The sequence below is a fragment of the Mus caroli genome, unplaced genomic scaffold (assembly GCF_978045245.1).
Source record: "Mus caroli unplaced genomic scaffold, Mus_caroli_1 scaffold_2, whole genome shotgun sequence".
In the NCBI taxonomy this organism is placed as follows: domain Eukaryota; kingdom Metazoa; phylum Chordata; class Mammalia; order Rodentia; family Muridae; genus Mus; species Mus caroli.
In genome coordinates this window covers 45,141,408-45,152,381 of record NW_028227257.1, presented here as the reverse complement: position 1 = coordinate 45,152,381, position 10,974 = coordinate 45,141,408, and the positions used below count along the sequence as shown (strand labels likewise).

General features: G+C 44.6%; 1 protein-coding gene across 2 annotated transcripts in view; it reads left to right on the top strand.

Moving 5' to 3' along the window:
• Nucleotides 1-1,431: 1,431 nt before the first annotated feature.
• Nucleotides 1,432-10,974, top strand: part of Plcb1 (phospholipase C beta 1) — a 694,761-nt gene continuing 685,218 nt past the window's right edge. The window contains exon 1 of one of the 2 annotated variants that reach the window (XM_085833870.1): nt 1,432-1,934. In XM_085833870.1, the coding sequence (XP_085689996.1) occupies nt 1,836-1,934 (99 nt within the window). In that variant the 5' untranslated portion in view covers nt 1,432-1,835. The remainder of the gene's footprint in view (nt 1,935-10,974) is intronic. The other variant, XM_085833871.1, reaches the window with a different exon arrangement.

The following is a 10,974-nucleotide window of genomic DNA, read 5'->3' as shown; positions in this document are numbered from 1 at the left end:
TGTATGTGTGTATGTGTGTGTGTGTGTGTGTGTGTGTGTGTGTGTGTGTGCATGTCCTAGTGTACCAAGGTGTAGGTGTGTAGGTCAGAGGGCAACTTTGGGGAGTCAGTTCTGTATCCTTCTACCATGTGGAGTTTGAGGATGAAACTCTGGCCCTTAGGCTTGCTGGCAAGTGCCTTGACTGTCTAAAACCATTTTCCTGGAGTCTCTTCTTCACACTGTGTCTTCTTTTCCAAAACCAACCTTTAGGGCAGTGTTTATTAGAATAAAATTCGCTCATTTTATGTGTCTAGTCTTACAAGGTTTGTCAAATGTAAATACACCGGTACAGAATCTTCCCATCATTCTCAAAGGGTCCCCTTTGATGCCAAATTTTGCTCGCTACTGGCCACAGGTACCTGTATGATCTACTTTCTGCCACCACGGAATACCTGGATTATTTCTACAGACCCTGCAGAGGGCATCTTGTTGCACGCTCTTGTTTGGCTTAAACTTTGTGTGATCATGGATATGTTCTGGAGTGTCTGTCCCTTCTCATCATGGAATAGTTCGGGGAACATAGATACTTAACAAAAGTTTGTTTCTCTAGTCACCCATTGTTTGACTTTTACAAGTTTCAGTTGCCTTTACCATTGCTGGACAAGTCTAGGTACGGTTTCCTTTCTCTTGAGCAAAAATCTAGGAGCAGAAGTTTTGGATTGTGTGATACGCAAAATTTTAACTTTATTAGTGGTTATTTTCTGAAGTATATTTGCCACTTTATACCCCACCCTCCACCTTTGTGATGGACAGAGATTCTAGATGCTCTACAACCTCTAAAACACTTGACAGCATGAACCTTGTGAGTGAAGACAGACATCCCTACACCTATGATTCTATATGACTCCCACCCCGCCCCAGGCCCTGGGCTCCACTCCTTTAATTTTCCTGGGGAATAAAAGCTTTGACGCCCACCTCCCCCGACTCCGAGCTTTTTATTTCCTAAACACTGTTTGTGGGCCATCTAGGTTATAGGCTTCAAACTTTCTGGCAGGACAAGGTTTCTCTGGAGTTCTTGATCTAAACCTCTCAAGTGCTTCTCTATACAAAATAAGAACCCTTTCTTTGAAAAGGCCGGAAAGCACCAGAGAGAAAGAAAGCCTAGGGCTCTCTCCCCATTCTGCCTCAACGTTCTTCTTTACATACAGGTTAGAATCTGATTAACCACTAACCATATCTGCGTCCAGGCTCCCAGAAAGCCCCCCAAACGCCAGCCTTGGCTAGGGGCACCGGGCATGCTCAGAGGGTGTGTGGCGCAGGCGTCCGCTGCAGTGGGGCCCGGGAGCCGGGAGGTGCCGCTGCGTCCCCGCTTCCCGTTGCTGACCCAGCGCGCAAAGTTGGGCAGGGAGCTGGGGGAGGAGGACCGCGAGCGAGGGTGGCGGAGCAGGGGCGGGAGGAGCGGAGGGAGGAGGGGACCGGAGCGTGTCACTCGCGCGCTCCCTCTGTGCACAGAGGATGTGCTGAATGGTGCGCTTCCAGGCGGCGGCCGAGCAGGATCCAGCGGCGGGCGGCTCGCACTGCCGGGCTCTGCTCCTCCGCGTCTCCCGAGGCTCTACAGTCACCGCGGGCTCCAGACCCTGCGTCCCGCCTGGGGCATGGCAGGCTGCTGTGCCCTCGCGTGTCGTCCCGCTTACTAAGCGGCGCGGGCTAGAGGTGCGGAGGCCAAGAGGCCCGAGGCCAGCGGGCAGCGAAGCCCAGAGCCTGGTGAACCGAGAGCCAAGCCCGCTCGCGCCCGGAGCTCCGCGTCCCGTCTCCACTGCGCTCGCCCGGGCCGCCCGGAGCCCCGATGAGCCCAGATGGCTGGGGCTCAGCCCGGAGTGCACGCCTTGCAACTCAAGCCCGTGTGCGTGTCTGACAGCCTCAAAAAGGGCACCAAATTCGTCAAATGGGATGATGTAAGTGAGGGGCGGCGCAGTGGGGTGCGGGCCCGGCACCCTAGGGCGGGCTGCGTGGGGGTGGGGCGAGGGGCGCGTTATGCAATGGGGCGCTGGAGCGGGAGCGGGCAGCCCGGGGCGCACAGGTTGCCAGATGCCTGGGTGGGTGGTAGAGGGTGGCAGCTTTCCGCGCGCTCTCCTCCTCCTAGGGGGTTTAGAGTTGACATCTTTGCTGGGTCTGGCCAGCACCTCCTGAGGGACTTAAGTCTTTGGGGCCAGTGGAACCGAAGGGACATGTTTTCCCCAGTGACAGGTCCTGAGAGTTTGAAAAGAGCATGAAGTTAGGAGCAGCTGGATAGCGCTGGAGAGTACTAGACGCATCCCCCACCACCTCGGCTAGCTAAGGTGTCCGATTATCTCCTTTGCCCTCTTTCAAGAAGGACTAGCTACTATCCAGGTCCCAAACCTTGCAGTTACTGCTAACCCTTGAGCATTTTTTTTTTTTTTTTTTAATGCTGGCCACGCAGCAGAGGACACAGCGATACAGCCGACAGGTGGTCGTTGATGCCAAACTTTAGCGCCTGGTTGCAGAGTGAGGGGCCTTAGAAAGGGCTGTTAGTGCACACCAGAAACTGATTGGTGAGCAAACTAGTAGCTGTTGGGGCCGAGGAGTGCAGGATGGACTTAGAGACAGGGCCAGGTTTTGAGAAACGAGCTTGTTTAGGTCTTCACTTTGAAATAGACCCACAACTTCTTGCACCCGTTGCTGTGTAGGAGAGATCCTGGCCGGCTCCAGGACTTCCTATGACCTCTCCCTTCCCTCCACCCTAGTTACCTTCAGAACACTTAAAGACTTCTTACAGAAACCTCCAATGGAATGCATATTACCCTATCGATGTGGCTTCCTGGGTGTCATCCAATGGGTTTGATAAGAACCACTCACCCGAATAAACCTGAGCTGTCAGGATCTAAAGAGATTCTAGTCCTAATGATTAACACATCTCCCATCAGGAGCAACTGTAGGAGAATGAACCCGTCTTCTAACTGAAATGATTTCCCACCTCCGTAAATTACAGCCTGTTATCCTTCCGGGTATTTTACTTTAATCTTCTTAAGCCAATTTCCAGTGTCTGAAAACAATTTAAATATTCCAGGTAGTGAATCCAATTACTTAGATGAGTGCATCCGTGTCTATATTTTGTCCAGTTGGAAGCGCAAACTGAACTTGCAGTATGAACAGAGCCACAGCCTCCTTGAAATCTCTTGCCAATTACCAAATGATGGAGGCAAGGATGTAAACACACCCTCTTTACCAAGGGCTTTGCACTTGTCTCCTTTCTGTCCCAGTTTAATTGGACCGGAGGCTGTTATAAATGGAATAGAACCGAAACAATAAATCAGACACAGATGAATTGTTTTTGTTAAGAAGACAAAAGGAGAGTGCAGTTCAACAAATGCAATGTTCTCATCCATAGACATCCTTAGGTAAAAAGCAAACAAAGGGGTGGATCTGAGAAAGAGGAAAAGGGTAAAGTGGAGAGAAAGAGAGAGAACAGGAGGGGAGAGGCTGAGAGGGGATAGGGTGGGAGGGGAAGGGAGGGGAGGAGAGCAGAGTCCCAGAGTAAAAAAGGGGGTAGTTTTAGTTATAAGCTCTGGAATTCTTATTACTAATGGTCTTTAAACTATATTTTATTAATTCTCCATAAAGTCTGGTTTTTGAGAAAATAACTTTGAGAGCGAAGGTTATAGATACCCAGGTAGGTGATTTGTGTTATATGTACTTAAGTAGCAAATGTTCCACACTCACTTCATCAGTGCCTGTCTTGAACTACATTTTTGGGGTGGTGGAGAAAGTGGGTAAAATCTCTCCCATTATAGACTGGATATGCTAAATAGAAGAGATCCAAAATCATCAAAAGACCATGATCAAATGATGCTCTGGGAATGATGGAGAAGCCAATAGCCAGCCCTAGGAGAAGGGAGAAGTGGGCAGAGTCCTCCAATCAAGGCAGCAGTGAGTTCTACTGGGGAAGCTTGTGCTAAGGAGGCCCACACTTGTGAGGGAGCCCAGAGATCTTCTTAAGAGAAACCAGACTGCACCCAGAGAAGGAATTAACTGGACTTTAGAGAAGTGCCCTGCAGGCACTTGGCTCTCTTGCTGTGTTTGATCCCTGCACTAGGAGGCATGGAGACATTCTTAGTATCCCTATTGTAGTCCCGGAGCATCCCCCTCTCTGGTACTCCTAGTTTGAGTTTCCTCTTTTAGCATCAAGCCAGTTTGATCTGTTTGGCTGTTTCTATTGCATTTCTATGAAGCTTCACTTTCCAGACAAAGAAAACCAAATCTAGAATCAGAGGTCTGGCTTTTCTCACTCAGCAGTGTGACTTTAGACAAATAAACATGTTGAACCTTTGTTGTCTCTTGTACAGAACTGGCAATACTATATCCCCTATACATTTAATGTAATGGTTTGTGTGATTTCTCTATAATATAGCAACCTTCCCTTCCCTTCTCCCTTTAGAAGCATCCAGAAGTTCTGTTAGTCTTGGGATTGCTGGATCTACCCTGTTTCTGATTCAGCTTTGGGGTAGGGCTTGAGGGTGTACCTTTACAAGGCCTTAGTTAATGTGGCTGTGGTATCTGCTGGTCTGGGAAACAGCACTGTGTATGACCAGGAAGAAGGTTTGTGAATGAGCTGTTACTGCAGCTTCTTAGCTCACAAAAATGTTCAGTGGCTTGTGAATTTAATTTTGTCTCTGCTTACATTTTGAGGCATTTGTCATCTAGGAATTGGAAACACCCAGTGGCAGCCTTGTTAGATCTTCTGGGGTTATTTACTGAAGCATCAATACTCAGAATTGAATGGATAACTCACATTCTTACATTTCTTTTGAGTTGTTGTTAGGCAATGAATAAATCGTTCTTATATCTTCTTCCTTACTGACTCTTTTCCTTCCTTCTTTTCCCTCCCTCCCTCCCTCCCTCCCTCCCTCCCTCCCTCCCTCCCTCCCTCCCTCCCTGTTATCCAGGTTTGAAAGGGTCTCTGGTTTGATTTTGTGTAACAGAGCTATGGATGTTTCTCTCCTTTAAGTTTTTGGGGAATACTCTCTGTTTCTACCCCAAGGGAACATCCCATCTCCTTATCTAGAAGAAAAATAAATGCTACAAACAACTTGGAAGTCCTTTGTACACCTGCTTGGCTGTGAAAACAGCAGAATCCTGCTTCTAGTTTATAAGGAGGATGTGTGGGCAAATCCCATAGATATTTTACTATCATATTAGACATCACAGTGCACACTGAGAATTTAAAAGTGATACGTTGGGGTTGTTTAGGATTGTAAAGTGCTACACAACATAATCACTGGTCCTGTTTTACCAGCCACCATATGGAATGGGAGATGTCACATAGACAGGGCTATGCCAGGCATAACTTGTTGGCTCTTTACCATAGTCCTGGAAAGGTTGTTCCTGGATGGTCTAGGGATGGTTGGCACTGACAGAGGCACAAACCAATGACAACAGGTACCAAATGGCCAAGAGCAGGAGCTGGGTGCCGCAGACATTGTAGCACCCACGCAGACACTCCCTGCTGTGTCAAGGAAGATCTGGGAGTCCTTAGAAGTCAGGGGAAGGTTTGGAATGTTGCAGTAATTTAAAACTAGTAATTTGGAACATAATGTAACATCGAAGCTGATCCTGTCTTGTTGGACTCAGTGAAAGGAGAAAGAGCTGACCTATTGTAGCTGCCTGTTTATTAGTAACAACAAAAAATCAAATTATAGCCTTTTAGTTTGTATTTGCACATGGCCCGATTAAAGGTGGTCAATTCTTTGTACTGTGGGTGTTTCAGGGGAGCTGTGGTGAGGTAGACAGTGGATGGTAATTTACTTTCTTCATCTTAGCTAGAGAGCCTTTTCTCTCTTGAGTTTTGACTTCTTTCTGGATTGGTGTTTAGAGATCAAACTTTTACTGGGATATCTACTTACCCCAGGTAGGGAGCCACGACAGAGCAATTTCAGATAACTCTAAAGTCCAACATGATGAACAATAATTTTTATTAAGGTTACTTACAGGAAAGTAGGTGAAGGGTTACTTGCAGAAGCAGAAATTACTCAAAGCCTACCGCAGCATAGGTGACAACTCACAAAAGCTGGGAACCTGGAGCACACTGTCCAGCCTGCAGTCAGCTCAACAGGTTGGAGAGTGTTCTTTTCAAGGTGCTTAGCCCTCTTCTAGACAGCTTGGTTGGTTTCTTGTTCTTTCAGGGAGCTGGTCTTGTCTGTGAATTTTCTTTGCAGCTTGGCTTGGCTCAGAGTGAGTCTTGGTAGTCTTTATTGTTTACTCTAGGGAGTAAGTGGCCCTGTGAATTTGGTCAGTTTTAGGGACTTCCTGAACTATTTTAGTTGTTTATCTTTTGGTTTAAGAAACTGTCCCTCCAGAATAGAATGTTTCAATCTCAGAGGAAACTGCTACTCAGCAATTGAACAGGAGATAGGTAAGGAATGACCCAAAGCTGTGTAATATCCCCCCCTTAGCCCCCAGCCTCTGGCCTGCCAATGTTTCAAACCTTGGACCTTATTTTTATTTTTAATCTTCCAACCTCCAAGGAGTCTCCTTTTCTCCCCCTCTCCTTCTTTTTTCCCTCTCTCCCTCCCTCCATCTCCCCCCTCTTTCATTTTTTAAACATTTTTCCTCCCTCTCCCCTCCTCCTCCTTCTCTTTCTCCTCCTTTTATAGAATTTCCTTGTATAACAGCCCTGACTGTCCTGGGAATCTCCTTGTAGACCAGGCTGGTCTCAGTCTCACAGAGATCAGCCTGCTTCTACCTCCTGAGTACCTGGATTAAAGGCATATATCACAAACCCAGCTTTGGGTCTAGTCTGGTCCGGTCTGGTCTGGTCTTTTCTTTTTTCTTTTCTGTTTATCACTCTTGGTTCCCAAATTCCTATCACACTGCAGGCAAATTGCCTAGTCTATCTCAACCTCATGTTTCTGAACTGTACTATGACTATTGAATTTCTTACATCACAGAAGAGCTGCTGGGATTCATATGCATCTCCTCATATCATTTCCGACACACAGGAAACCTCAATAAGAGGCAGGTTTGAAAAACAAGTGAATGATAGAAATAGACACGAATACATGGATTTTAGGAAGGTAGTCTGGACAAGAAAGACACTACTCTTATTCTACAGAGTACAGTCTGTAACTTCAGACGTTTATTGCATTCCACTTAATATGAGTTTCAAAGTTATAGTTTATAATTTAAAGAGGAAGAACATCTATTTTTACCCTTTGTAAAATTTTCAAATGTTCCTAAGAAAATGAGTCTACATAATTCAAAGCAGGATCTACTCTCTACAAGCAAGCCAGTAATACTTTCTATAATGGCGACAAGATCATACTGACAGGATTAGTGAAGGGAGCAGAGAGGAGGGTGTCAGAAGTGGGAAGTCAGCAGATTCCCTTTGGAGAGAATTTGAGGAGTGGAAGGAACAGAGGTGGAATTTTGACTGAAGGCATCATCATTCTCCACAGAGTAAATGGGGATGCACCATTAGTTAAGATTCCAAGCTGTTATGGCAGAGGACCTGGGTTTAGTTTCCAGCATCCAAGATTGTTGTTAACAACTGTTTATAAGTCAGTTCCAGGGGCTCTGACATCCTCTTCTGACCTCCACAAGTATGTGTATGAGGCAAATATGTACACCCAGGCACATGCACAAGCATGTAAACTGAATAAAAAGAAATATGTCATTTCTTGTCTGTCCAAAGAACTCTGATTTTCTGTTGATAATCAGTAATGAGTATAATGTAAATGAACACACGACTATAGTTTTCTCTATGGAAGATGTAAAGCTGAGCTAAGGTTTACATCACAGTGGAACACCAATGTAGGAAAAAATGAATACAAGTCATGTGTCCTGGTGCATCAGTTTTCATGGAGTAGTCAGTCATTTGTCACCAACACACTCTCTAGGGACATCATTACTGTCCAGCTTGAAAAGATCCAGAGTCCATTGTTAACACCATTCCCTACCCTCTGGGTAGCTTTTTATGACTGGTAACTCCATAGACGGTTCTGCCTGTTTTTAATCTACGGCAGCTATTTTTATTTTGAACGGAAACTAAACGAAACCACTTCAGCCTACAGCCTTTTGTATTATTGCTGAAACTGACCCTCTCTTCAGCAGTAACAACAAAAGTGATTGATTCTTAGTGTAGATGACCCCTGATTAGGTCCTTATCTGTCCTCAGGCTGATTGTGGAAAGTGGCGTAGGAGTGGAGAGTGCCCAACAGGAACAAACACAGCTCTAGGAATTCAACAGGTGAGAGTAATGCACACAGGCAGTTACCTGCACAGCACAGCAGGCTCATAGAATGCAGGTGTCAGGATCTATTTTTTTTAATTCCCCTTTTCCTCCCTCCCTTCATTTCTGTTTCTGTGCTGGAGGCTAAGCCCAGGGTCTCTGTATATACTAACCAGATGCTGTATCAGTTGTCTGTTCCCCAACCTTCGTTTTGTTTTTAATTTAGTATTTGTTTTATTATAACATGTAAACATCGAGGAAGAAGTCACCCAATACAAAATAATCATTTTAAAGAGAATAGTTCGGCGCCAACCTGTGTCCCTGTGGAATAGCTGCAGCCCATTTCCTCTTCATAGCACCTGATGCAGACATTGTCTGCTCCCAGTTCACTAGCTTAATTTGTACTGGCAATTAGAATATCTTGGATATTTCCCTTGAATGTAACCCATCAATAAATAGCTTCAAACTGTACTTGCCCGTGGTGGTATTTAAATGGAACAGGAAGAGTTTGCTCTCTTATGGCCAACCTGGTCACCCGAAGTTAAGAAATTCTTTTTCAAAAGTGTTCCCTGTAACTGTGAGTGGTCGGTCGCAGCAGAAATGGAATGAGACCGGTTGGTGGTTGTTGACGGATGCTTTGGGTCTCTGTTTAAATACAAATCCTTGCGAGCTGAGCATATTAGATTTCCTGTTCCCTGAGCTAACATTAGGTTCCTGCAGACGTTCAGGCCCTATCACAAATTCCATATGCACTGCACATTTACAGCATTTGAGTCACTAATCAGAGCCGGATGGTGTACGTCTCTGAAGCAAAGGTCCTAGAGACACATTGTTGAGAGATGATTTACTAATTGGATCCTAAGGAAGCATTTAATTCTTGTGAAAAAAAAATGAGTTGAAAGAATGTTGTAAAGAATGGCTGGCTTTTTAATAAGAGTTTTTCCCAGTCATCTCTGATCCCTTCGAAGGTCTAATATTGCATTTTTTCTTTTCATATGTTATTTTGAAAATTTTTAATTGACATTCTTGAAAATTGTTTTGGTTATGTACTAATAGATGTTGAACAAATATATTACCAAGAATCTAAATTAATATAGAATGGGAAATAGACTATTATATAAAATGAGAACAATAGGTAGTTAGTATTTAAAACGAATTAAAAACATCCTACATCTGCTCTCCATTTCCAGGGCTTTTTTAGTTCTCAGTGTTTTGTTTCATTTTATTGTGTTAAAGTTTTATGAGCAAGTCCAGGGGAAAAGGGATTAGTGAGCAAAGGAAACATTGTCACCTGGACTGGACATGGCATGTGTCACCAGACACTACTGGGGCCTGCAAGATTCAAAGAAACTATTTTGGTATTAAAAAAAAAATCATTATTTTTTTTTTAGACTTACCTACAAAATGAGTGTCAGAAAGGTAATTTTGACTCCTGTGATAGGAGAGGCTATATGAACTTTAAAAGGAGCACTAAGTCAACAGAGCTAGTCAGCAAGGAGTCTAGCTGATCATCTACTTATCGAAGAAAAGTTATTGAAGTAAACCATGCATTTGTGATATTTGACTGTGCTTGAGTCTTTGCACCCATCTTCATACACTCTTGGTAGGACATCCCCTGACAGGATGTCTGGGCACCTGAAGTCTAAGTGCCAAAATGCTTTGGGGGCTGAGGTTCTGGCTGCATATTAAATTGATGGATATGAGTGAAACTTGGAGGACAAAGATGTAGAAGAGGCCAACTGCCTACCCTGCATTTTGTCTGCACTTCTGTGAGCCACTGACAGGGTGGCACAGTGGGTAAGGGTTTATCATGATGCTTAGAGGCCAGTCTTCTTACCAGTCAAGCTTTTCTTTTGTCTTTGGTGTATGTTGGATCTCTGTTGGCTTTCTTGAGTCTGAAGGTGCTGGGTTCATTCATGGAGACTCATCTGCAAGTTGCTTCTTTGGCCTTTCCAGTGATTCTGTCAAGTGTTTACTTATCCGTCCACATCAGTTTTTGTTCACAATCCCAGAGAGGTTTCTTTCCCACGAAAACCTGCCTGGCAAAGTTCTGCTATCTTTGGCTGAAGTTCAGGCTTGCATTGAACTCACAAGGTAGCAGATACTAAACTTAAGCTCCTTCTCCCTCTCAAGTGCTGGGCTCCCAGGCACCTGCCACCCTGTCTGGCTAGTAGAATGAATGGAACCACAGGTTTTTGCTTTTTAAAGTAGATGCTCATTCATATAACCAGTGAAAACCACCTTTCAAGAAATTCCTAAATGTGGGAAATTACAGGGAAATAAAAGATTGATTTATCTGAAAACATTCTGCTGTGAGAATGATTCACAGAGAGGAAGTTATATTATCTTTATTGTTAAAATGAAAATGTAGCAAATACAGGCCTACTGATCTAAATTTCTATTTAAAATCAAATTTCTATTTGCAACAGTTATTCTGCACAGAAGCAGCAAAATCATTAGTCAACTAAGTTTCCCCCCACTCCTCCCCTTCACTGTGTATCAGCTCCCTGGTTCCCCTAAGCTCCTGCCCCAAAGTCACCCCCGCCTTCTCCATTTAACAGCCTTGATCTTTCCCTAAGCATCTCAGAGTTGAGGGTTCATTATTATCCTCACCTCACCTGTCTTTGGACAATACCAGTTTCTCTTCTATGGAATCTCTTCTAAGAACATACCAATCAGTATGCTTGCATTAGTCAGCGTTCCATTACAAAACCAAACGCCTGGGATAATCGACTTGCCAGGAGAAGTTT